The sequence below is a fragment of the Colletotrichum fioriniae genome (genome assembly GCF_027942845.1).
Source record: "Colletotrichum fioriniae strain IMI 355084 chromosome Unknown scaffold_2, whole genome shotgun sequence".
Taxonomy (NCBI): domain Eukaryota; kingdom Fungi; phylum Ascomycota; class Sordariomycetes; order Glomerellales; family Glomerellaceae; genus Colletotrichum; species Colletotrichum fioriniae.
In genome coordinates this window covers 1,517,741-1,541,276 of record NW_027076838.1, presented here as the reverse complement: position 1 = coordinate 1,541,276, position 23,536 = coordinate 1,517,741, and the positions used below count along the sequence as shown (strand labels likewise).

Here is a 23,536-nt window from a genome sequence, read left to right as displayed (position 1 = left end):
CCAAGATTGAGCCGCTGATGCTGGTGCTTGAGGAAGCGATACTTGCAACGTCTGATTGACCATCTTCCAGAGACTACAAATTCCGTAAGCTCAAAAGTGATAGATGCCAAAATGACCACAAACGTATTGACCTGTTCATCAGCAACAATTTTGACCTCGTGGTCGACTTCAGCCATGACTGCAAGTTTTGATACCGATGACAGTATGTACCGTAGTTGCAGGGAAGCCGAGTGGAATCTTATATTGGTATTCCAATGGTACTGAGGTGGATGGAAGCTAACAATCTGGCCAAGGGCTGGAGAGCAGGCAACGAAATTTATAGCAAAGCAACGCGCCCATCGCTTACAATCCCTCATTCAGACTTCGAAGCAAACCAACGAGGAAAATGCGCACACAACGCATGCCACCGGCGAAGTTGCCCCTTGGCAGCATTCTGGGTGGACCCCAGAGAGCTGCCGCCGAATGGAAAGCAGAAATCTCAAGGCAGGGGGATCAAAAATACGATGTCTTGTTCTGCATGGTCCTCACACTTGCGTTTGCGGTAATTGACTCGATATCTGACTGGCTGTACATCTCTTCCCCTGTATGTAGCCCGTACCACCAGCATGGACTTTTACCTCTCCTTCCATTTCGACGAAGCAAGATGCCAGCAAATGGATCGCCAGTCAGAAGTTCTAATCCACGTCCAGGGGTATGCTTCTCTTTCTCTGGTCTTCTTACATGTAGCCCTCGACAAGTCTCCCGCAAGGTGGTGTCAAATCGATTTTGCAAGACATTCTCGTTAGGTTGTCGAAAGGGGCACTGCCTCTACTTCTTCTCTTCCGGCTTCCTTCCCACGATGAAATACCTTGAACAGACCAATTAGCACAAACACCTCATTCGAAGAAGACTTTAGATCACCACTTACACAGGGAAATACGCATGAAACTCCCGATTCCTCAAATCCCTCCTCACATCCCCCAAGAACCCCTCCACCTCCCCGCGACTCCACCTCAAAGCCCTCGTGAAAGGCGCCATAGCCAACGCCTCAAACGCTCCTACAATATTCTTATGATTAATGTCAGGATTATGTCCAAAGAAACGCTGTCTATCGATGGGCGGGATTTCCTTCGGCTTCCGGGTGGTCATCGCCAAATTCGATAGCCCAGATGCCGGTTCCCGTGCCGAGATCGAGGACCCTGTTAACCTCGGCGCCTGCTAGGCAAGGAGGCGCAAGACCGAGTCTGCCGCCCAGCGTCACGAGGCAGATGCGGTGTTGTAGATCTATCGAAACGCGATCAGATTCTAAATCCTAGGAAAACAGATATATAAAAACCCTCACCTAGTCTATCCACTTCCCTCTCATCGTTGGGGATGTGGTACTCTTGCGGATCTGTTACCTTTCCGCACAAACAATAGAATGATACTACAAGGCTCACTTCCATCTTTATACCGATGATACGTCCGGCCGTTCTCAAAGCGGCAGTCTATAATTGAACTGGAAACGCTTGTGCCCGACGAGGCGATGCTCTTGGAGGGCAGTCAGAAAAATGCCACAAGGACTCATCGAGCAGATTCTTGTTGGCTTACTTCGATTTCTGCTTGGTCATTGTTTGATATCTGAGTACACAATCCAAGTCAGTCTACTGCTGCGAGGAGGTATACACGACGTTTCAAAGGACACAGTACCCCATCATCGGCAGCGATAACAACTTCGCGGTCAATCTCCGCCATTCCACTTTGAGTATCGAGGACTGAAGAGTTGGAGTTTGGGTCACTGCTGCTTGCTGCACATCAACCTCATTCAATAAAATAAACCTCGCCCGACGAACGACGAGCAAGCACGTTAATGAGGAATAGGCCACATTATATGTACAGGCACCGGGGCAAGGGGTTTGAGTCCCCCCCCCCCCCCCCCCCTCATCTTGGCGAACAGAAACCAACACAACAACAACTGCAGGCCAACGGCGAATTTGTCCCCCTCCACGAGAGTCCACGACGTCTGTATGTGGAGACGAGGAAACTGCAGTTCCATCAGAGCTCAGAAAAGATGCTGGACTCACGTTTCCTGCAGTCCCCGAAACCGGTGTGGAATCCTGGTCATTGCTATTCACATACATAAATAAAGTACGTGGACTGTAGACAACCCATTTTACTCACCAACTGGTCTCGATGTGGGCGGAAATGTTAGACGGAAGCCAACCCCCTCCCCCTCAGCGTGCCGTCTGGGAAGTGAATCTGTCTTGCATACGGAACCGCGGATGGGCACCCGGCTCCGACCCGATCCCCGCGGAGTCAACCAACTTGGGGCATTTCCGATGACCAGCTCTCCTACCTCGTGGAGATTTCGCGGATACCATTACAAGAATGCATTGTCCGGAACCATCCTCAAGAATGATGCCGGAGTGGATGTACGATAGCCGGCGTTAGTGATTATACTATATCACGAAGCTTCAGATCAAGGCCTTTGGCATCATCAGAAGAAACTAGGTAGTTGGAGATCCGAATATGATTCATGAGGACTGTCAAGGGAGGATGCGCTTAAACCAAACGCGTATTGTTACAGCCCTTTGGGGGCCATCTAGACCTGGTCCGATTATACATGTTTCTAGCTCCAACTCCTAGCTTAAACCAAACAAAAAACAAAGCTCACATCACTCCTTTGGGAACAGCTCCGCCGAAATATCCTTATCCCTTCTCTGGTGATTTGTCCGGCTTGAACTGCTACCAATGACGGTCGGTGCGTCGCCATCTGTGTCTGGGTCGTATTCGGCATCATCCGCATGCTTCGCCTTCTTCAGCTTCAAGCTCGCTCCATCGTCCGAATTCGCACCTTCCTCGCTTGCCGAGTCGGCGTCGTCGTACGGGCTGACACCCGCGTGTCTCGAGCTCCAGTCAGGGTCCTCCTCTGGTAGTCGCTCGTGTTCGTTCTGGGGCTGCTTGATGAAAGAGTCGATGATGTAATACTGCATGGCGTTCATAACGAGCGGGAAGAACATCATGACGAAGAAGATTTGCAGCTGCTCGTTGCCCTCGGTCCACCGCAATGCCCAGTCGCCGACGCGCGAGATCCAGGGGAGGAGAAGGAAGATGATGAGGACGCAGAACTTCATGCCAAACAGGCCGCAGAAGTAAATGAAGGACTGCTTCAGCCACCACCAGGCGTTGGGAGGTGTGCCATAGTTGCCGGACCGGATCGACTCCTCAGGCTTGCCCAAGGGTGTGTACGCGACGAGGCCGGTCAGAACGCGGAGAAGTACGATGAGGATGGGGATACCGATGGTGGTCTGTAACACGCATATTAGTACAAGGTCGGAGGGAGAAAGGAAACGATTAGTTTGCTTACATCAATAGCGAGATTGAGCAGGTAAAAAGAGCACGGGTTTGGTGTGTAGTCCTCGCCGCGTCTCATCAACCTCTGCGCGTTGGCCGTGGTTGCGGGGTCCAGTGTCACAGAAAAGCGCCCTGACGTCAACATTGACATGAAGATGTTGGCGATGTGGACGAGCACCGAGCCAAACACCTGCTTCGAAACGTCGAAGAACCAGATCTTGACTGGACGTTGTGGCCGCTCTCTCCAGCGCTTGAAAACCAACGACAGCAAGGCAAGGCCACCCAGGGCCGCCTGGACGATGAGGGCAAAGGAGCCAAGCAGGCTGCACTCGCCGTTGCCACCTTCTTCGCCCTGTGTTGCAGCGTGGGTAGCCGTGGCGGCGGCGGCGTCGCTCGTGAAGGTCGCGACGGCGCCGGCGAGGACTTCTGTCGGGGTCGCGATAGGGATCATGGTGTTTGCTGCTGCGTCGACTGCTGCTGTTGCTGTAGCTGCTACGAAGGCGGCGAGTGAAGTAGGAACATCTTGGGCGGCAGTCGCTATCAGGTAGGGTGGCGGAGGGGCCATTGGCCTGGCCGGGTCGGGGTGTGTTGAAAAGGGACTAGCAGAGGGATGGACAGAGAGAAAAAGAGCGGTCTCGTGCGAATGACGGGGTGATGTTTGGTCGGAAGGGGGGGCGATAAAGCGGCCGTCGGTATGTGGATGACGTTCTTTGGGGTGGGAGGAGGGTCGATCGCTTTAGGTCGAACAACGGGTTTTTGGCTGACGGATTAGGAGTGAAGGCGAGACAAGCGCATGCAACCGCGTTGTGGATTTGGGGTACCGTAGGCGTAGGAAAAAGGAAGTAATTCGAAAATTGGAAACCGGCGGCAAAAGGAAGAAGCAATACAAAGTAACAACCCTCCGAAAAGTCTGGGCGAGGAGGGATGTTTAAAAGGGAAGAAAGTAAAAGAAAGAGAAACACGGAGATAGAAAGAAGAGGAGCGGGCCAAGGTGTAGCGAGGAGCGGACAGGCAAAAAAGGTGATCGTCGTCGGGGATTGATGGGCCAAAAGGGCGGGCTGTCACGAGGCGGAGTAAGAAAGTGACATGCAGCACAGACTTGGGGGAGCTTCAGCCTTCAGCTTAGGCAACTGCGTTGGGTGAAGAGTTGATATCTTGGCACCGTGGCGCCTTTGTACCAAAGTATGAGCCACGGGTCAGTGAGCTGTCTGGCGTTTGTGTGTCTGTTCGAGCGAGCACCTCAGGATGGTGATGATGATGATGAGCAGATCTATTGATGAGTAAAGGTCCAGTACTGTCAGTACACTACATAAGGTAGGTACGGAGTTCTGTACAATGGAAATGGGAGAAAGGCAATGGAGGAAATCATGGGCCGGGTCCTGACACAAGCTTACTTCTGATTGGGCTTAGCGTCCCCGCATACCTTAACACGGGCACCTGGCTTTGCCGCCTTGGGGGATCCTCCATTAGTCACTTTCCCACGGCCCAGACTTGCCGTAAACTCGCCTGGAGCAATACTTCCTCTGTAGTACGGAGCACCTACAGGCTAGGGGGGCGGATAGACGGAGTCAGGACAGGCACGAGGGGGGGCCACTAGCCAAGGCTTGTGTGCAATGTTGTTGGCTTCCACGGGTTTTACAGTTTGGAGCTTGGGGGCTCGGGTGGATCGAGGCGAGATTAGGAGATTTTAAAAAGGACGGAGAGACACCGCCGTCTGGATGACACCGCGGGCGAAAGACATCACGAGTTCTGTCCTTTGGGTAGACCTAAAATGAGGTAAGCTCAGGAGGCCGCGGCCTACGAGCGGACGACGGACCGGAGAAATCACCGCCGTTTAAGATCCACCACCCGACCTACCTACCTCCTTAAACTACCTTACTGTGCAGTAGGTACCACCATCATCACCACCTATCCGTTTCTTTGGATCGTATCATGCAAGAGCCAAGAGACCTTAACCAGCAATGTGGCTGCAGCGGCCAATATCCGTCTCAAAAACCATCTGCCCTGCCTGAAGAAGCCGTTGACCTGGGCAAGCCACAACAGGACAGAACGGGACACACAGGTCTGCCAAACTCTCGACACTCTCCTGCACTAACAACCTAAAAACAGGCCGGCCTGGTGCCGAGAACCCCGATTTACGAGATTCACAGGCCTTGGCCCCATGTCCCCCCATTTCCCCTGTCTCCGCAGACCACCGAGTCTACCCGCCGGAGCCATTGGGTCGAAAGACGGCACCATCTCTGGTCCACTTCGAAGTACTTAGACAATGTGCTTCATTTCGTGGAACAAAGCCCAAAAGGAAAACAGGCAGAAGGGGGAAAATAAAGGAAAGGAGAATCCGATACTAGATCAAGAAACAACCACAAATCCTAAACTTCAAACTTGTTCGACAATGCGATACCGAAGCCTTTGATGTGCAACTTACTTGGATTCCGCTATTATTCGTCTCACTCCATTTCGTACTCTTGCACGACTCATCGCCATCTATCAATAGCAACATCGTTTCCTTTGTTACAACCAGCTAACCACCCATCAAAGAAAAAGCTGTCACAAAAAAAAGCCACTCCTCCTCTGCTGTACAAGATTCTCCAGCCACAACCTCGAGTGTCTCGTGCTCATGAACAGCCGCTGACGGTGGGCGATTCTTTTGCCCACAAATTTGGCTTTGCCCAGGCATTCAATATCGTCCCGAAAAACTGGTTGCCCGGGGTTGCCCAGGGCAAACATAGCCCCGTCTCACAACTCATCTGCATGGAAGCTGTCATGGAACGTTGACTTTGGAAGGTCGAGATTATCTCATCTACGTATTGACATTCCGGTGTGGCACGGTATTGCACATCAAAGCCACCCAAATGATGCATCTTTAAGGTAAATATCCCGTACCCATTCTTCAGCTCGGGTTGGAATGGGGACGTACGGGCACTAGTGTGAGGTTATAATGGAGTGGAATGTTTCAATTTTCGACTTTTACGACCATGTTCTGGCCGCTGTGTGCGTAAAAATAAAATAAAATAAAAACTTGTCTTTCTTTCATGGTATAATTACGGTAGGTGAGAGTCTAATATTGCCAAGTCCCCGTTCCCAATTCGCTTTTAGCATCCTATGCGCCAAAATACCTAGCGGTAGCCGAAATATTGTCATCGTAATATCTTTCATCCTGTAGTGAGTCCAGGGAAAATAAAACCCACCCAAAACCAAAGCAGTCGGAAAAAAAACACCGCCCCCCCAATTCTCGACCCTTAAGCTATCACCAGCTTGTCCAAAGCAACACGCGCAATCTCAATAATCTTCAGGCAGTGCCGGTTCTCCTTGCTATCATCCTTGCCCTGCGGAACCATCAGGTGCTGCTCCGTGTGCAGCATCGGATGGGGAAGCCCGGCCGCGACCATCTCGTCGAGCTTGTCATGTCGGTTGTTCGACCGATCTTCCATCTGCTTGATGACATCCTTCAGACCGAGGTGATGGTAGGGTACCGTAGATCCAGCCCCATCTGACCTCTGGAAATCGTGTCCGTAAATGTCGATTTTCAGCAGGCCCCTGACGGATAGCCTCCAGCTGTCCGGGTCCATCTCTCGGTTGTCAAACGTCTCTATCGCGCCGCAGTCGGTGTCCCGTCTGCTCAACTCGCCCCACAGCCCGCCGTACTCGGCGAAGCGAAACGTGATGTTCCTCTTCTCTTTCTTGGCTTGGGAGGCTTCGTTGTCGATGAGCTCGAGAATCTTGGCGTAGGCGTTGGCTGTTGACGGGAGGATGGCGCCCAGCATCATCATGTTTTGGAATGCCTGCATCGGCGGCGGCTTCGTTATATCTGTGAGGCTGCAGGATGGGCAGTGGATGACGTCGTGAGCCACCCTGGCGGCGGACCTGGCTATGCCCATGGCAATCTTGACATCGTTTGGCAGTCTCGATAAGGCATCCAGGGAAAGGAAGATCTGAGATAGACAGGAGCAAGTGGTGTTGTTGTATGCTTTCGGTGCCCCGTCCACCTCTTTACCAGTATTGTCCTCGTTTTTGGGATTGCCAGATGTAGATGACTCTGGTGTGTTTGCGGCGGCCGTGTGAGAAGATGTCTCTGATGCCGTAGGAGGGGAGAGACTGGGAACCGTCTCGGGCACTTGCGCCGAGAGTAGTTCTGTAAGGCTTTTATTGATATCTTGAGGTAATTCCTCGTCAGCAGAGTCACTTTCGTCAAAGTTGATGCCACCTAACAGGTCAACACCCGCAACCCCAAATTGGAAGTCTCCGTTGGGGAACCGCGGCTCGGTATATGCCATGGTTAAACTCGACAGCTCAGGCGGCAGCGTCGAAGGCGGTAAGCCTTCCAAGGGGGAGAGGAGGTCAAGGTAGTTCATGCTAGTGTAGTCTTGAGTGAAGAAGGCCGAGAAGTCGGTGTCTAACGTCGGCTGCGTCATGAGTGGCATCTGCGTCTGCTGGTCTTGGTTCTCGGGCTTGCCGGGGGAGGATTGTCCTTCGGCATCCTCGACGTGTCTACGCTTCCTTGGCCGACCCATCTGCTTCTGGGCCGAGTAGACACACCTAAGGCCCTCCCGCCGACATCTCGAGCACCCTTCAGGCTCCTTGGTGCAAGCCAGCTTTCGTGAACCTTGTATGGGTTGTTAGCATCTATTCAATATGGGCCCCAGACTCTTACTTACGACACTCATCACACGCGCGATGCTTCACGACGCCGGCCGCCGACTTGGACGGGCTACTACTCTGGGGCATGATGTGAAATGACAAAAGTGACAGGGGACTGGAGAGGCGTTGTCGTGGTTGCCTGACAATATGCTATGGTTGAACTATTCTGATTACTCAGAACTTCCCAGACTGCTGGGAGTGAGGCTTTCGGCAGGGTTATATGTAGGTGAGGGAGACTTCGTAAAAGTTGATGTGCTAATAGGGCCGATGACTCTGAACGGCAAGGTAGTGACAAGCCCAAAGGCACGACGATGAAGCCCTGGCTGCCTTAGCTTGTGGCTTGTTCTCCAGCTGAATCCCGGAGTGTTTTTTTCTTGCTCGAGGCTGCGGTGTGCACGAGATGGAAGCATGCAGATGGTGACACCGACGGCCACGTTAGAAATGCAGACGTATGTATTGTGACTGTGGTCCAAAGATCGGGATGGGAAAGACAGGGTGAGACACACGAGGTGCGGTTGAGAAGCAAAAGGGCAAAGCTTCTCTCGGTCCACGGCGTAATTGTTGTAGGTGAGGAGCAAGCCACGCAGCACAGCTTACCCGCGTTAGCTCAAGCCCGCCCCCTAAGACCAACTCAGTCGGGAGTGGTTGCTGTACGGGACCCATTCGTAGGGCAAGGTACATCCGCCCAGTAAAAGTTCACAGCAAAACGCTGCTTGGCCGCCCTCGTCACCAGTCACTCCAAAGTCCTTTCTTTGAAGGATTCGAAGCGGCGTCAGCACCATGCCAACCTTGCATATGACGGATACCAAAGTTCATCCATAAGTACTTTTGCTAGAAAGATAGCTTACTTCACCGTTGAAGCTGTCTTCATTTCTCTTTGATTATATCGGTAGTACTTCTCTAGCAACAACCGAGACTACCTATTGCTCGAGCAAAATCAAGGCTGAGCCACCTCTCAAGGTTCCCTATCCTGCCACGCCAAGACACTTATGGTGAATGAAAGTCTTCCTCAACTTGACAGAACGATACCTGGAGATATGCTCTCCTCAGATTGGCATGGGAAAGAATCGGGCTTCAACGCCTCTCTCATGTGTGCAGGATGAGATCCCTCGTGCTTGAACTACCCTGAGGTGCCATTCGGAGGCGCTGTTATTGGCTAAGAGTGTGTAATTCGTAAAGATTTGAGTCATCGGCGTAAGTGCCTTAGTATCAGTACCATAGATGCGGACCGGGCACCATCATCACGAGAAACCTCTCCCTTGAAGCCGTTTCGGGGCAGCCCGAAGCGTCTGACCCATCACTGGCATGGTCGGGCGGGCTGACGATGGAACATGAGAATACTCACACATAAGCCCACCATTGGGCATGGTAAGATCTCTCCATGTATCCTTGAATACGTCCACGATCCATCAGCATGTGTAAGGAGACACTCGGCGTCGCTGCGCCTGCTTCAGTGCGCAGTAGGCGTCCAATTTTGCCAAGAAAGGACCTCGTACCCGCTGCCAATGAGTCCGATGTTACGTTGTAGTGTCCCGAGCGCTGGAAGGTTGCGTATGTTTAGCAAGACAACAGCTGAAGGACGCCCCGTAGGGCAACCCACGCACCGCTGCATAGGTACTGCTCATCCATGGAACCTAAAGTAATAGCCGGAATGGCGCTAGGTAACTGAGTACGTTAGAGGCGTTCAGAACTTCAGGATGAGCTGACAGCAACAACTGTGGCGCATGGACGATTCTCATAGTATCTAGCATCTCTGCATTCTTCTCGAAACTCTATGCATATGCTGTAAGGCCTACGATGTTCGAATCAAAACGTTTAAGCAACCAGTAAGATGCCAGAGTTGGTCTCCTTGCATCGTTGTGCTCCAACGGGATGTGCGTGGGTGGATTTGATGGTGTTCTTGTAGGGCAGATTTCGGGGCAGATTTTGGAGTTGCAGTTGGGGACAAACCGGAGCGATCCCTCTACTCTTCCGAGTCGGTCGACCCCGCTAGGCGGTCTGGGAAAACACTAGCACCGACCGACGGCAGAAAAAAAAATTCCCAGAAGGCGTCCGTCCAAACCGCCTGCGCTTGCATCGCGAATCGAAAGCTCCAAAAATAGGCCTTGACAACCTCTTTTGGCTGACAATTTTTCCACCACCACAATGGGTGCACGACAAGCGTTAGGCAAGCGGAAGGAGCCGCAGGCGGATGTGCCTGCATCTGTTGACGACGAGTTTGGCGCAACCTTGGAAGGTGTCTTGTCCGGGAGCGAAGATGATTCCGACTACGAAGAAACTTCCGAGTCTGAAGGCGAAGACAATGGCCTGAATGGTGAGGAGTCAGAGGACGAGGAAGACGAGGAGGATATTCTGAGCGACGAAATTCCCTCCGACGCCGACGACGAAGACATCGCCTCGAAGCTCAAGTCAACAAACCTGGACAAGGATGCTGGTGTTGTCGACAATGACGAGGACGATAAGCCCAACTACCGCGTCGTCACCGGCGCCAACGGCGAAGAGCGCTACGAGTACGACGAAATCAACGCCGAGTACGACTCCGACGACAGTGACGCCCAGGAGCCCGTCAACACAATCGGCAACATCCCTCTTTCTTTCTACGACTCTTACCCTCACATCGGATACGACATCAATGGCAAGAAGATTATGCGCCCGGCCGCCGGCGAGGCATTGGATGCCCTGCTTGAGACCATTGAGCTCCCCAAGGGCTGGACTGGCTTGACGGACCCCCAGACCGGCAAGCCCCTCAACCTGAGCCAGGACGAGCTCGAGCTTTTGCGCCGCGTGCAGATGAACGAGGTTCCCGAAGAAGGCTACGATCCCTACCCCGTGAGTAATCATAGACTACTTGCGACATGCTTTTGAGACTAACGATACATAGGAAATGGTCCACTGGTTCACAGCACACGAGGAGAAGATGCCCCTTAGCGCGGCGCCCGAACCGAAACGCCGTTTCGTTCCCTCCAAGCATGAGGCGAAGCGCATTGCCAAGCTCGTCAAGGCCATCAAGGACGGACACATCTTGCCGTACAAGTCGGCGGAAGAGAAGGAGAAGGAGGAAGCCGAGAAGGAAGAAGTCTACTACGACGTCTGGGCGAACGAGGAGGAGCGCCCGCCGCACGTCATGGACATCCCGGCACCCAAGCTCCCGCCTCCGGGCTACGACCTCAGTTACAACCCTCCCCCCGAGTACCTCCCGACAGAAGCCGAGAGGGAAGAATGGGAGAAGGCGGATCCCGAGGACAGAGAGAAAGAGTACATGCCCGCCAAGTTTGATTCCTTGCGCAAGGTCCCCGCCTATGGCGAATTCGTCAAGGAGCGCTTTGAGCGCTGTCTGGATCTTTACCTCGCTCCCCGCGTGCGCAAGAACAGGCTCAACATCGACCCCGCGTCACTTCTTCCCAAGCTGCCCCGTCCCGAGGAGCTCAGGCCTTTCCCCACATCCTGTCAGACTGTCTTCCGTGGCCATGAGGGTCGCGTGCGGTCTTCTGCCATCAGCCCTGACGGTGAATGGCTTGCAAGTGGTGGTGATGACGGTACTGTGCGCTTGTGGCATCTCCGTACCGGTCGCCAGGAGTGGATGGCCAAGCTCAGCCTTGACGAGGCCGTGAATGCTGTGCGCTGGCGTCCTAACAAGGAGACGTTCATCCTAGCCGCTGCTGCAGGTGAAGACCTCTTCTTTGCGGTTCCTCCCCGCGGTGCGGACGGCATCGACAAGGCCAGCCGTGACATTATCGATGCTGGTTTCGGTTACGCCACACAGAACCCTCAGCCCGCAGCTGCAGTCACCAAGGAGCACCCAGGCAAGTGGGCCAGACCTGGCTCTAAGCTGGAGGCTGCCGGCGTCCTGCTCAAGGCTACCGTCAGGTCCGTCATCAAGGTCATCAACTGGCACAGACGCGGAGACTTCCTGAGCACCGTCTCCCCCAACGGTCAGCGCAGCGCAGTTGCCATTCACACCCTCTCGAAGCATCTGACTCAGATTCCGTTCCGCAAGCTGCCCGGTCTCGCCCAGACGGCGCAGTTCCATCCCTCGCGGCCGCTCTTCTTCGTCGCGACCCAGCGCATGATCCGCTGCTACGACCTTCAAAGACAGGAGCTCGTCAAGGTCATCCAGCCCGGCGCCCGCTGGATCTCGTCCTTTGACGTGCACTCTGGCGGTGACAACATCGTGGTGGGATCTTACGACAGACGTCTCCTGTGGCACGATCTCGACCTCTCCAACCGCCCGTACAAGACAATGCGCTTCCATTCGGAGGCCATCCGTGCCGTCAAGTACCACCGCAGCTTCCCCCTGTTCGCCGACGCCAGTGACGACGGCACGCTGCAAATCTTCCACGGCAAGGTCGTGACCGATCTCATGGAGAACCCGACCATTGTGCCGGTGAAGATGCTCAAGGGCCACAAGATTGTCAACAAGCTCGGTGTCCTGGACGTGGATTGGCACCCTACGGAGCCCTGGTGTGTGAGTGCCGGCGCTGACGGCACTTGTATCCTCTGGACCTGATGAGTGAGTCCATCCATGGTTGGGGAGAATACTTGTAAGTTTTCACAAAAAGACAGCGAGGCGTTGGGAAGAACCAAAAAGAACCAAAAGAAGTATTCTTCAAGAAAACTAGACAAGCTTGCTTTTTCAAAAATTTGTTCATGTCAGATAATTCGCCCCCGATTTACCTACAACACAGGATGGTGTCATTAATGGATGTCGAATTTGTATAAAACAATTTCTCAAATATTGTGATCTTTGTCAACCACTTGCTGTGAACCTGGTGAGACGTATCTGTACAAATTCTTGACGAGAATAATCCCATCATATTCGTAAAATGGAAAGACGTTCACAAGATGCAAGAGGGCCTGAGGTGGGAGGTCCCTTGGCGACGGAAGACGGTGCCGAAGGGACCGAAGGAGCCGGAAACCCCACGGCGCCAGCGCAGGGTGTTTGGCTGCAAGTTTAATTAGGCGTTGGCTCGTGCGTCTTCGCCGTCTCATTTCTCATTGACGGAAGTTCATGTCCCTTTATCCTTCGCTGTTGGGGGCGGCCCTCCTTCATCAACCATAGAGTGGCCCTTGGCGGAATATGCGATGGGTAACGGGTTGTTCGCCAGTTGACTGTTTCTCAGTGCTTTATTGCAGGTTATCTGCTAGTTATTCCCGCTTTCTTCAATCTGAAACCTGCCATGCATCAAGAGGGCGTCACACCCGCGCGGGGGGCAAGTCGGTCATCTTAATCCCCAGCCGTTATTGACCACCTCACTCCTCACAATTCTCACTCCTCATCGTCTAGTGTACACTCGCTCCTCTGTTCCAGTCCCCTGGCGAATCCGAACCCACGTCATGCACAGACGCCATAACCGAAGGGTTGGTTGGAGATCGCGTATCGTATGGTGCCACGGTGCCAGGTGGTATAATAGTGGTAAGGTTGTAAGGTTATTGTAGAGCGGTGGAACGCCTGGCCCCGGTTCTCGACTTCCGGGAAGAGGTATACACACATACTTTTCTGTGTAGGGATACAAACACGGCATGAATGACAGTGGCCCAGAACCTGCAAGGCTCACAAAGGGCCAAGGTTTCTCTGCCGTCTCTTGCGTCGGATCGCCGCTGTCATCGAACCGAGAGGAGGTGGTTTAGGGACCTTTTGCATTAACGACGTAGCTTGTATCCGTAGTATGAAGCCTTCAAGACTTTTTTCGCCCCCTCATCCTTCCTGCTTCAAGAACGGTTGACGTCCCCATCCTCTTGGGATTTGGACTGTTTGCCTTTCTTTGCCTCGATCGCCCGTCTTCTCATCTTGTTCACTCACCCACCCATCCCTGGCAATCTACTCCAGGTGTGTGTGGCCCATATGCTCATTTCCCTCGCGAGCACCCCATCCATCATCCCGCATCGAACGAAATCATCCTTTTTTTCTCGAATTTTCAAGGGCCGTCGGTTTCCACTTTTTCCCGTACCTTTTGTTAGAGAGATCCAGGAAACCCTGTTTCCGCTCTCTTGGATGCTTCAGGCGCGTGGACTTTGAATAATTAAACAAACTGCCCCGCGCAGGCGCATCATTCCTGCTAATCTTTTCTGTTTCTCTTCTTGCTCGGTTCTGCTTTCCGGCCCTTTTTTTTCACGGTCTTCTCTTTCCGCAGCGTTACATTCATTCCTGTTCCATCGTCATGGTCTCCTCAACTTCGTACGTCGCGGCCGCGGTGCTGGTCCTGTTCGCGGCCTCCGGGACGGCCCAGAACTTCACCATTGCCAACGGCCAGATCTTCACGCCTGGGTTGGTCATCTTGGACGCGCCTCAGCCGGGGACCCCGCTGGGCGGAGGTTAGTAGCCCGTCAGACATCTTTTCCCCAAATACTTCAGATGAAGTCTCGCAAACAAACCATGAGAGTTTTGGCTTTCATCGGACTACACATTGTTAACAGTAGTTCAACTATAGATAACCTCCATGTTGCGATTGACGTCTCGACGAACGGCAAGATGCCGCTGCCGCCGTATGCCTCGGATAGCCCGACCAAGATCTTCAATGTGACCATGTTTTTGTCAAGCTACACCACCGGCCGCAACTTCACCATCTCGAACGGCACGGCGACCACCAACAACGCCAGTCTGGGGGAGATCATGACCCAAGAGCCCGGCAGCACTGTAAAGCACGTAAACTGGATATGGCCGGATTGTCTCGTCGGCAACGGACAGCCTAGCTCGAGCGGCAGCGACCGCGGTGCATACAATGTAAGTCCGGCATTTCACATGATCTTCACGTAATTCCGATATCGCCAGGACTGACACCAATTCCTCCCAAGATCTCCATCCGCCAAAACTTCCGCCTCAACGGCGAAGACCACTACACAATCTTTGACGTGCCCATCTCCGTCACGAACAGCATCGAGCAAAAGGACGGCCGCCCATCATGCGACGCCCTCAACAACCCACTCCTCACCGCCGAGCAGCTTAACGCCACGACCGCCAACTCGATCGGCGTACTCTTCGCGCCGGGTGACTCCACCACGATTGAAGTTAAATCGGGAAGCGGCAGCGACGACGGGCTTGGCGGGACGAAGCCCGAAGCAACGCCCGGTGACGGTCTCGGCGCGGGTGCGAGCTTGAGATGGAGGGATGGGGCGTATTGGTTGTGTTTGGTGAGCATCGGTGCTGCGCTGATGCTCTGATCGGAGGAAGAAGCTTTTTGCCAGCTCCCCCTTGGCTGAGCTGGCTGGTGTGTGAGGAAGCGTTGGTAACACTTGTGCCCATTCATGATACCCCCAGACGCGGAAGCTGTATTAGTACATATTTCTTAATCGAATCTCATCCGACGGGACTCATAGTTCTTGTCCGTCGGCCGTCGGATGGTGCCGAAACCGATACCGATGAATGTACTGTATATATAACCTTGGTACCTTACTCTTGCGCACAGATATTTCAAACGGCCGAACATTTGATTCTCTTCTAGAAGTTGGAAGATGGAGGGAAGCCAATTGAACATAAGGTTAATTCTCTCCAACGAAAGTACGGATACACGAAAGTCTTGTCATCTTGTAGAACTCAGCGTAGAACTCAAAGACAACTAAGCAAACACCAGCCGATCGCTAGCAACGGGTCTATTACGCAGTAGGAAACTCATTCCCGGGACCTTGGTGATTCCCCACTCCCACCGGGTCGGTGGCTACCCGGAGGAGGTGAGCGTCCTAGCCATCCGGTGGCCCCATGCCGCACGCGCGACGAACTGCTTTCTGGAAAAGGCAATACGCACGTCAGGCCAGGCGAGGAGCCGTTACGCTTACAACTTTGCATGTGGCCAACTACACTACCCGCGCACCACTCGGCTCGGATTTTTTTTTAGTGGCACTGAGGAATTATGGCACGAGTAAATGTCGATCGTAAGCTCGCAACTCACGTCTCTCAGCAGCCCCTTGTCCTATCACAATACTCACTAGACGGGCTCTGCATGGCTGCCACCCCAGACTTCCGCGCCGTTTCCACACCGGCCCCCCGGATTCCCCGCACTTTCTGGCCGCACTAGACCTCGGCTGCGCGTTGCATCTCCAATCTGGAAAAGGACGTCTGCACATTGTGTGGTTGTACGACTGAAGTGCGGCAAGCAATGATGGAACGGGGAAGGGAGACGGGAACGTGGATGGTCGTAGCTTCCTTCCCACCTCACTCCCGCCAAGCATCAAATCCAATTGGGAGCTATTCTGCCTCTGTCACCCGGTGTGCAACGGTTGACCCCGGCCACCTTTTTCTTTACTTATGACTGTTGAAACCCCTCTCGTCATTGAAACACCCTTTAAGGATGAGAGGGTTCGCATACCAATTGTGCGGTGGTGTCATGTTGAGATTGTCTTTCTTTTGACAATCCCTCCTGTCTTGGAAACCTGATACAACCCAGGCCCTAATTCGAGCTTCATTGCATCACAACCAAGGCGGTTTGTTGACGAATACACCCTCGACTCACCGGCGTTAGCAAAAGCCCATCTCAGAGTTACCTCAAGACCTGTCGTCTGATTTCATCGACATCTTCGAGAAACGAAAGCCCGATCCCCTGAGGCACATCCATAAGCCTGCCGAGGCATACTCTCATATCCCATCGCGAAACGCAGGAACAAGACACAACATCGACGATGCCTCTACACCAGGGCTTCCTCCCGCGCGAGGGCCTCACAGCCGACCCCATCTTCCGCCTCATCGCCAGGACCACCCTGAACCCGTCCGTACTCCTCCCGCTCCTGCTCCTCGCCCGATACACCAAAAAGGGAGGCGATCTCGCTATCCTCCACCCCACAGCCTTTTCGCGCATTAAGTTACTGGCATACTGCGCCGTGACGCGCTGGGCGAGCAGCTGCCTCTCGCGGCGCGCCCTGAACAACTGGGTCGACGACCGGTACGACTGGCGCAGGGAGATTGTTCTCGTCACGGGCGGTGCTGGTGGGATTGGCGGGCATGTTGCACGGCTATTGGCTGAGCAGGGTGCTACTGTCGTTGTGTTGGATATCCAGGACTTGACCTTCACTGCTAGTAAGTCTCCCTTCCTCTCGTTAGGGGAATCGGTGGTGATGCCCGTATCTTGAGTGACTCATCGTCTGACATCCGCCGACAGCTTCCAATGTGCACTATTTCAAGTGCGACATCACTTCGACTGAGAAACTCGCAGCGGTAGCCAACGATATTCGTGCAAAGGTCGGCCACCCGACGGTGCTTATCAACAATGCCGGCGTAGCGCGTGGAAAGACGGTCCTCGACTCGACGGAGCGGGATATCCGCTTTACCTTCGACGTCAACACGCTTGCACACTACTGGACGACCAAGGAATTCCTCCCGCACATGGCAAAGATGAACCACGGCATGATCGTAACAGTCGCATCGTACGCAAGCTACCTATGCGTCCCCAACATGGTAAGATGAACCCTCGAGACTGATCTGGCTTGTTGATCCATTGAAGATGACTAACTCTCTCCAGGTCGACTACGGCGCGTCCAAAGCCGCCGCCATGGCGTTCCACGAGGGCATCACGGCAGAGCTCACCACTCGGTACAACGCCCCGCGGGTGCGCACGGTACTGGTCAACCAGGGCTTCACAAAGACTCCGCTGTTCACCGGCTACGAGCAGGGCGTGGAGTTCATCCTCCCGGCACTGGAGCCCGAGACTGTTGCCGATGCCGTCGTCAGGCAGGTGCTCACGGGCGAGAGCGGCCATGTCGTCTTGCCCGCGTACGGCAACGTGCTGACGGCGCTGCGGGCGTTCCCGCACTGGTACCAGCACCGCATCCGGGGCGAGTCGCAGAAGCTGATGAAGAACTTTTCGGGGCGGCAGGTGGTCAAGGACGTTGAGGGCTTTTACGAGAGGAGGGACAAGAAGGCCGAAGAGGAGCAAGAGAGGCCGGAGGAGAGCACCGTCTTGGTCGCGGAACCCATTCCTGAGCCGAATGGCATTGAATGAGAGGAATGACCAAGTTAGTCATTTTACGGCAGGAATTTTGCGGCAGAACGGATGAGATGGGCAGTATATATAAAGTTGACACACGTTGCTCTCGCCCCGAAAATCAATGTAACTTTGTAACTACTTTAGTGAGATGGATGGTCCCGCCGCGGGTTCGCACATCCTTGCAGGGACATGGTGTCTTTCATTACACAAGTCCACGAACGACACTTGCAGAGCCGCCAGCTGGTCGTGGGTTCCGAGCTGGAACTGTAAACCGTGACTTGGCCTGTGACCTGCAAGCTTCAATCTGGGATTACTCTCGCTCAGATCTGAATGAGCGATCCGTTGAGACAGCCTGTATTGTTGTCTGCGTGCTTGAGGGTCCCGATTTTATCATCGGGCGATCGTGGTTTAGTAATACACCGAACCCAACGAGGATCAACTGCTTTCAGTAGCAAATTTGGAAGAGAAGGACAGATATCACCTTACGATAACCGCTCCTCCTCTTTACCTTATAACTTCCAAGGATGAACGGTGTCGCGAAACGGTTCCTATCGTTCAAAAAAGCCGCAAAATATCCAACATATTGCCTCTGCTCAAGACCAATAGCCCAAATCGTGACTGTTGAGACTGACTGAGTCGTACGTTATCACAAAAACACATATTCTTCAAGATGTCTTGCAGACTTCGATCGCTCACTCCTACAGGCCGATTAGCCGGTACCAATCGACCAACGTCCTTGTCTGCAGACCCTGTCTTGGATAAGAGCGACAAGTGACCAACCGTGTCTGCGCGTTGTAGAAGCGAGCGAACAAACGGCTCATGTCCAAGTTCCACAACGGGTGACCTTCCCCCGGACATATCGCATGCCAATAGATAAAAACCAGATACGGAAAGTGGGAAAATCTGCAGGATGGGAGAACTAGACTCCTTGTCGAAATAAACCCCGTTCATGGATCTCATGCCCCCCTGCTCATTCGTTCTTCTTCGATGGGGTCCCACAAGTTGACTGGGCGGTTAACGGCTGTGCCGTACAGAACATGAGTGGCATGTTCGAAATCTTGGGATTTTTCTCCGCCCTTTGACCGATCCGGCGGCGTGCCCATAACAAAAAAATCACCGAATACCAGCCCAACCCCTCTTTTTCCTTGGAGTGTGTGTCTCTTTCTCATCGCATGTTTGCTCTCTCGTGGGATCTAGCAAACAAATCTCATAACAAGGGTTGACACCAACCAAACATCCCCATTCCCGAGATCTGCCCCGGATTTTCTTTAGCAAACAAAGATGACGACTGAGAGGTATCCTGACGAGTTGATTGTGGGGGACGATACAGAAGATGAAAACCAGTCAGAGATTGAGAGTGTAAGCATCGCGCGTCCACGCCGCCACCGTACATACATGTACTGAGAAAGATTGGCATCGCTGATGTCGCGAACAGATTGCCTCGTCCAGCACAAGTCTGCGCGAGTCCGTTCTCGATTACCGCCTCGAGAATGGTAGGACATACCACCGTTACAAAGACGGCAGTGAGTTTTCTTCTCTTATCTCATTACCCTATTCGATTCCCCCTTAGCCTTGAGGCACCGTCTGACAATGACACAGAATACACAAAACCCAACGATGAGCGGGAGATGGATAGACTTGGTAACTTCCTCTCTGATGCTATTGCTCTTACTGGCTGGTCCTCAGCTAACCATGGGAAATTCCAGAGCTGGAGAATGAGTTGTGGCTGATTTCTCTCGACTTCGCTTGCGGCGTCGCCCCGCCCGCCCAGAGGGACTCAAAGTTCGTGTGTTCTCGTGCCCTGGACGTCGGTACCGGTACCGGTAGCTGGGCCATCGACTTTGCAGATGAACATCCTGAGTCAGAGGTAAGGAGAACATGAAGAATTTCATTTTCGGTAAATCCACAAATAGGCGACTGAACTGTGCCCATCTAACTGCGTTTGCTTGTAGGTCATTGGATTCGACCTCTCGCCGCCCCTGACCGAATAGTACGTTTGGTATCTCTCTATGAGTATATGCGTAGACTTGTTTTTTTTTTTCAAGCCCGAATGTGTCATTCATCGGTTTACTGATTATACCAGCGTGCCTCCTAACCTTAAATTCGAGATTGATGACCTCGAGGAGGACTGGACATGGTCTCGCCCTTTCAACTACATCCATAGTAGAGTCATGACAGGCGCCGTCAACGACTGGGACATTTATCTCCGCAAGATTTACAAGTGAGTTTTGAAGAAAGCTACTCTCAGCAATTAAGAGAAATGTCGTTTCATGCCATTAAAAAGTCACAGCTAACACTCCCAAAAAAGGAACCTCGAACCAGGTGGCTGGGTCGAGCTGCAAGAGCTCGACATCTTCGTCACCTCGGACGACGGCACCCTCACGGAGAAGCACGCGCTCTCGCAATGGAGCAAGCTTCTACACGGCGCCTCGGAGAAGCTCGGCCGCCCCTACATTGACCCCAAGTCCCTGGACCTCAAGGCCGCCGGCTTCGTCGACGTGTCCATCACCACCTTCAAGTGGCCGCTCAACGAGTGGCCCAAGGACCCCAAATACAAGCAGCTCGGCCGGATCCAGCTCGAGAACGGCACGACTGGAATGGAGGCCTTCACGATGGCGGCGTTTACGCGCGCGTACGAGTGGTCGCCCGAGGAGGTCAACGTCTTCCTCGTCGATGTCCGGAACGATCTTAGGAATAAGGCTATTCATGCTTATATGCCGGCGTACGTTGTTTTTGGGCCCCACCGCTAATATGTTGATATCCTAACGTGTGTGGCAGGTACTGCATTATTGGTCGCAAACCGGAGAAGGGTGAGCTTGAGGCGAAGAAGGAGGAGAATCCTGCGTGAGATGCGTTGAAGGGGATTTGACCACTCGAGGATTCAACTTTCTGCATCATATTCACAGTACAGCACGACAATCAAGGGCAAAATCTTGTTGATGGCATTAGTGGACTGGCAATGAACAGCGAGGAAATCAAGTCGGACCACTTTACATGATTTTATAGCACATTTATAAATACCTAGGGAGGCACCTTAGCAGCATAAGCATCATTCTTTTCTCCTTTACCTGCGCAGAGTTATCTGCCTCTCAAATCACATAGCTACAGCAGAAGAAGAGACAACCGTGAGAATTGCGGTATGCATTGCTGTTGGCTGTTACCGACATCCTGAATTGAAGCTGAAAATGGAACGATCGAGTAAGGCATTTTACTTGAGCCAAGTAACATCATCTCGTCAAAGACTCCCTTGTCCGTCACGAAATCTCTCATTCCGTATTAGAGTATCATAGAACGCGCCGGGCTAATTGACTGGTAGGTGAGCGAGAGCACTGGACGTATCCGGCTTGATAAGTATGTGTGGACTTCGGTAAAATACAGCCTCTTGTTACTCTCTCCCTTGAACTCGTACGAGAGGGGACCAAACTCATCATACCATCCGTGATCATCCCAAAAACTACGTCTTTCTTTATCCATACCATCATTCCGCTAGTATAAGCACCAGGGCCCTGTATAGAAAGTCCTGTCCTGCAACGGTAACATTACGAAGCTACTAGTCGTCGATGGCGATACTGGCGAAATCAACTTCTTCTGGTCTCAGGATCCCATTGAGAACGTCGATGAGAGCTACTCGGGTTCTAGCGCCATCACCGTTCAGTCTGATTTATTGCACAAAACTGTGAAGCTATTTACCCCGGAATTATGTGTCTCATTCTCTTTGTTATTAACGTAGTCCGGAAGATCATCGATCCTCGGTATCCTTACTCCAATGACTTCCTTCCAACGGCTTCTTTCCAACAATGGAATACCTATGAATAACGTTAGCAGACTCCCACACACAACCCCCATCCAAAAGCAGACAACGAAAACCAAACGATCCTCCGAGGAATGCACTCACACAAGCCCATAAGCATGAATGCTCTCATTCCTCATCTCATTCCTGACACCCACCAAAAACGCATCGACATCCTCCTTAGACCACCCAAACGCCCTCGTAAACGGCGCCATCGCAAACCCCTGGAGTCCAGCCACGATATTCTCCCCGCTCCACACCCCGAGCTCTTTCAGCCTTCTCCCTTCCTCCGTGTCCGCGGCAGGCCACCCGTTGGTTGGCCACTTGAACACGCGGACCTCGACGTCCACGAATCCGACCTGCGAATCACGCATCAGGTCGGCGAGCTTGGGGATCTCCTGGTAGGGGCGGCCCAGCATCACTGAGGCGTCATGCAGCAGGGCACAGTATCGTGCCAGAGCCGAAGTCGTGGGATCGAGGGTGCCGTCGTCGCATGAGGGGCCTACGTCGACTTCTTGGAGTTCTAAGTAACCTCCTGGTGTGAGGTTGCTGTTGCGAGAGTGTAAGTAGGTCTGGGCTTGTGGCCTGGAATCTGTGTGTTTTACACAGCCGGGAGGGGGAGGGGGGGAATGTTAGAGGAAGAACTCAACTCGTAACAATTCTTCAGATACTCCTTCCAGTCTGCGATGCTAGAGGTCATGAGGCGACTGTGGATGTAGTCAAACGGCTCGTCAAACACCCATTCCTCTTCAATATCGTCTACTTCAAAATCGACGTTTGGCGGCAGGCTAAAAAAAAAGCGTGTCAGTAAGGCCCCTACGTCGAGATGAATCAAGGGGGTTGGTTCTAAACTCACAACGTAGGTTGATTAGGCGAAAGATCGATTCCAAGAACCTTTTTCATTCACCAATCTTCATCAGTAAACAGATCTCCCCACATGTTTTTAAGAGTTTCCATGGTTTAGACACACCTCAGCTTCGGGATGCTCATCACCAAAGTCAATAGCCCATATCCCCGTCCCCGTCCCAACGTCGAGGACCCTCCCCGGGACTTCGGCCCCTTTCTGGCATGGCGGCGCGAGGCCGAGCCTATTTTCAAACGTGAGGAGGAAGACGTTGTGCTGGAGGTCTGGCAATGAAGCCTCTCGTCAGTGTCCAGACAGACGGGGGGATGAGGGGACGCTGCTTCGAACGTAGGAGGAAACTGCCGAGCCGAAGTGCTGTGCCTGTATCTTGCAGCGGCAGCAGCAGCGGCAGTAGCAGCACCAACCAGATGCCGGCAGTAGAAGGAAGTGTGAAGACTCACCTAACCTCTCCTGCTCAGCCTGATCGTTTGGAAGTGTGTATTCTGCAACAAGACCGGTAAGAAACAACACCAACACCATCCAGAACCCGGACCGCCGGGACCTCCCACTTACTGCCGTCTTTGTACCGATGATACGTCCTCCCATTCTCCATGCGGTATTCCAGTATGGAATCACTCAAACTCAGCCCAGATGACGACGGGCCCTTCAACAGAGAAAAGTCAGGGCACGGTCAGTTGATTATTTCTCAAGGAGAGAGACAGAAGAAGGTATGGGCCAGCAGGCAGGGGGGAAGGGGGAATGAGGCTGAAGCGAGTGAGATTCTCAACAGACGAAAGGCAAAAACTCACAGGGACGTCCTCAGAATGTCCATGTTCGCAAGTGGCGTGACCACATCCCTCGTCCTCGCCGCCGTCGTCGTCATTGTCATCATCGCCATCGTGAGAATGCTGCTGCCGCCCCCTCGAAGGCTGACCAAAATCACGGTCCGGATCAATCCCATAATCCGCCATCAACTTCCCTTTCAAGCTCAGAAACAGTTGGTATTGCTTGCCCTGATCTATCTCTCCCCCATCAGGCTCT

General features: G+C 53.1%; 7 protein-coding genes across 7 annotated transcripts; 4 read left to right on the top strand and 3 right to left on the bottom strand.

Annotated features, from left to right (window-relative positions):
- Positions 1-2,633: 2,633 nt before the first annotated feature.
- Positions 2,634-3,763, bottom strand: N0V96_002239 (uncharacterized protein; the record flags this gene model as incomplete). Its single annotated transcript, XM_053187724.2, has 2 exons — positions 2,634-3,266; positions 3,326-3,763. The coding sequence occupies 2 exons, from the start codon at positions 3,761-3,763 to the stop codon at positions 2,634-2,636; spliced, it is 1,071 nt and encodes a 356-aa protein (XP_053055228.2).
- A 2,788-nt stretch (positions 3,764-6,551) lies between these two features.
- On the bottom strand, positions 6,552-8,037 carry N0V96_002238 (uncharacterized protein; the record flags this gene model as incomplete). The annotated part of the gene is made up of 2 exons (XM_053187725.1): positions 6,552-7,915; positions 7,968-8,037. The coding sequence occupies 2 exons, from the start codon at positions 8,035-8,037 to the stop codon at positions 6,552-6,554; spliced, it is 1,434 nt and encodes a 477-aa protein (XP_053055229.1).
- A 2,058-nt stretch (positions 8,038-10,095) lies between these two features.
- ERB1 (Ribosome biogenesis protein erb1) lies at positions 10,096-12,457 on the top strand (the record flags this gene model as incomplete). Its single annotated transcript, XM_053187726.2, has 2 exons — positions 10,096-10,779; positions 10,832-12,457. 2 exons carry the CDS (start codon positions 10,096-10,098, stop codon positions 12,455-12,457), a joined length of 2,310 nt encoding a protein of 769 aa, XP_053055230.2.
- Positions 12,458-14,108: 1,651 nt separating this feature from the next.
- Positions 14,109-15,108, top strand: N0V96_002236 (uncharacterized protein; the record flags this gene model as incomplete). The annotated part of the gene is made up of 3 exons (XM_053187727.2): positions 14,109-14,262; positions 14,379-14,671; positions 14,743-15,108. The coding sequence occupies 3 exons, from the start codon at positions 14,109-14,111 to the stop codon at positions 15,106-15,108; spliced, it is 813 nt and encodes a 270-aa protein (XP_053055231.1).
- Positions 15,109-16,560: 1,452 nt separating this feature from the next.
- N0V96_002235 (uncharacterized protein) lies at positions 16,561-17,876 on the top strand (the record flags this gene model as incomplete). Its single annotated transcript, XM_053187728.1, has 3 exons — positions 16,561-16,954; positions 17,037-17,332; positions 17,397-17,876. The coding sequence occupies 3 exons, from the start codon at positions 16,561-16,563 to the stop codon at positions 17,874-17,876; spliced, it is 1,170 nt and encodes a 389-aa protein (XP_053055232.1).
- Positions 17,877-20,121: 2,245 nt separating this feature from the next.
- N0V96_002234 (uncharacterized protein) lies at positions 20,122-20,611 on the top strand (the record flags this gene model as incomplete). Its single annotated transcript, XM_065756471.1, has 2 exons — positions 20,122-20,126; positions 20,170-20,611. The coding sequence occupies 2 exons, from the start codon at positions 20,122-20,124 to the stop codon at positions 20,609-20,611; spliced, it is 447 nt and encodes a 148-aa protein (XP_065614840.1).
- Positions 20,612-21,752: 1,141 nt separating this feature from the next.
- N0V96_002233 (uncharacterized protein) lies at positions 21,753-22,394 on the bottom strand (the record flags this gene model as incomplete). Its single annotated transcript, XM_065756470.1, has 2 exons — positions 21,753-22,243; positions 22,391-22,394. The coding sequence occupies 2 exons, from the start codon at positions 22,392-22,394 to the stop codon at positions 21,753-21,755; spliced, it is 495 nt and encodes a 164-aa protein (XP_065614839.1).
- Positions 22,395-23,536: the final 1,142 nt, after the last annotated feature.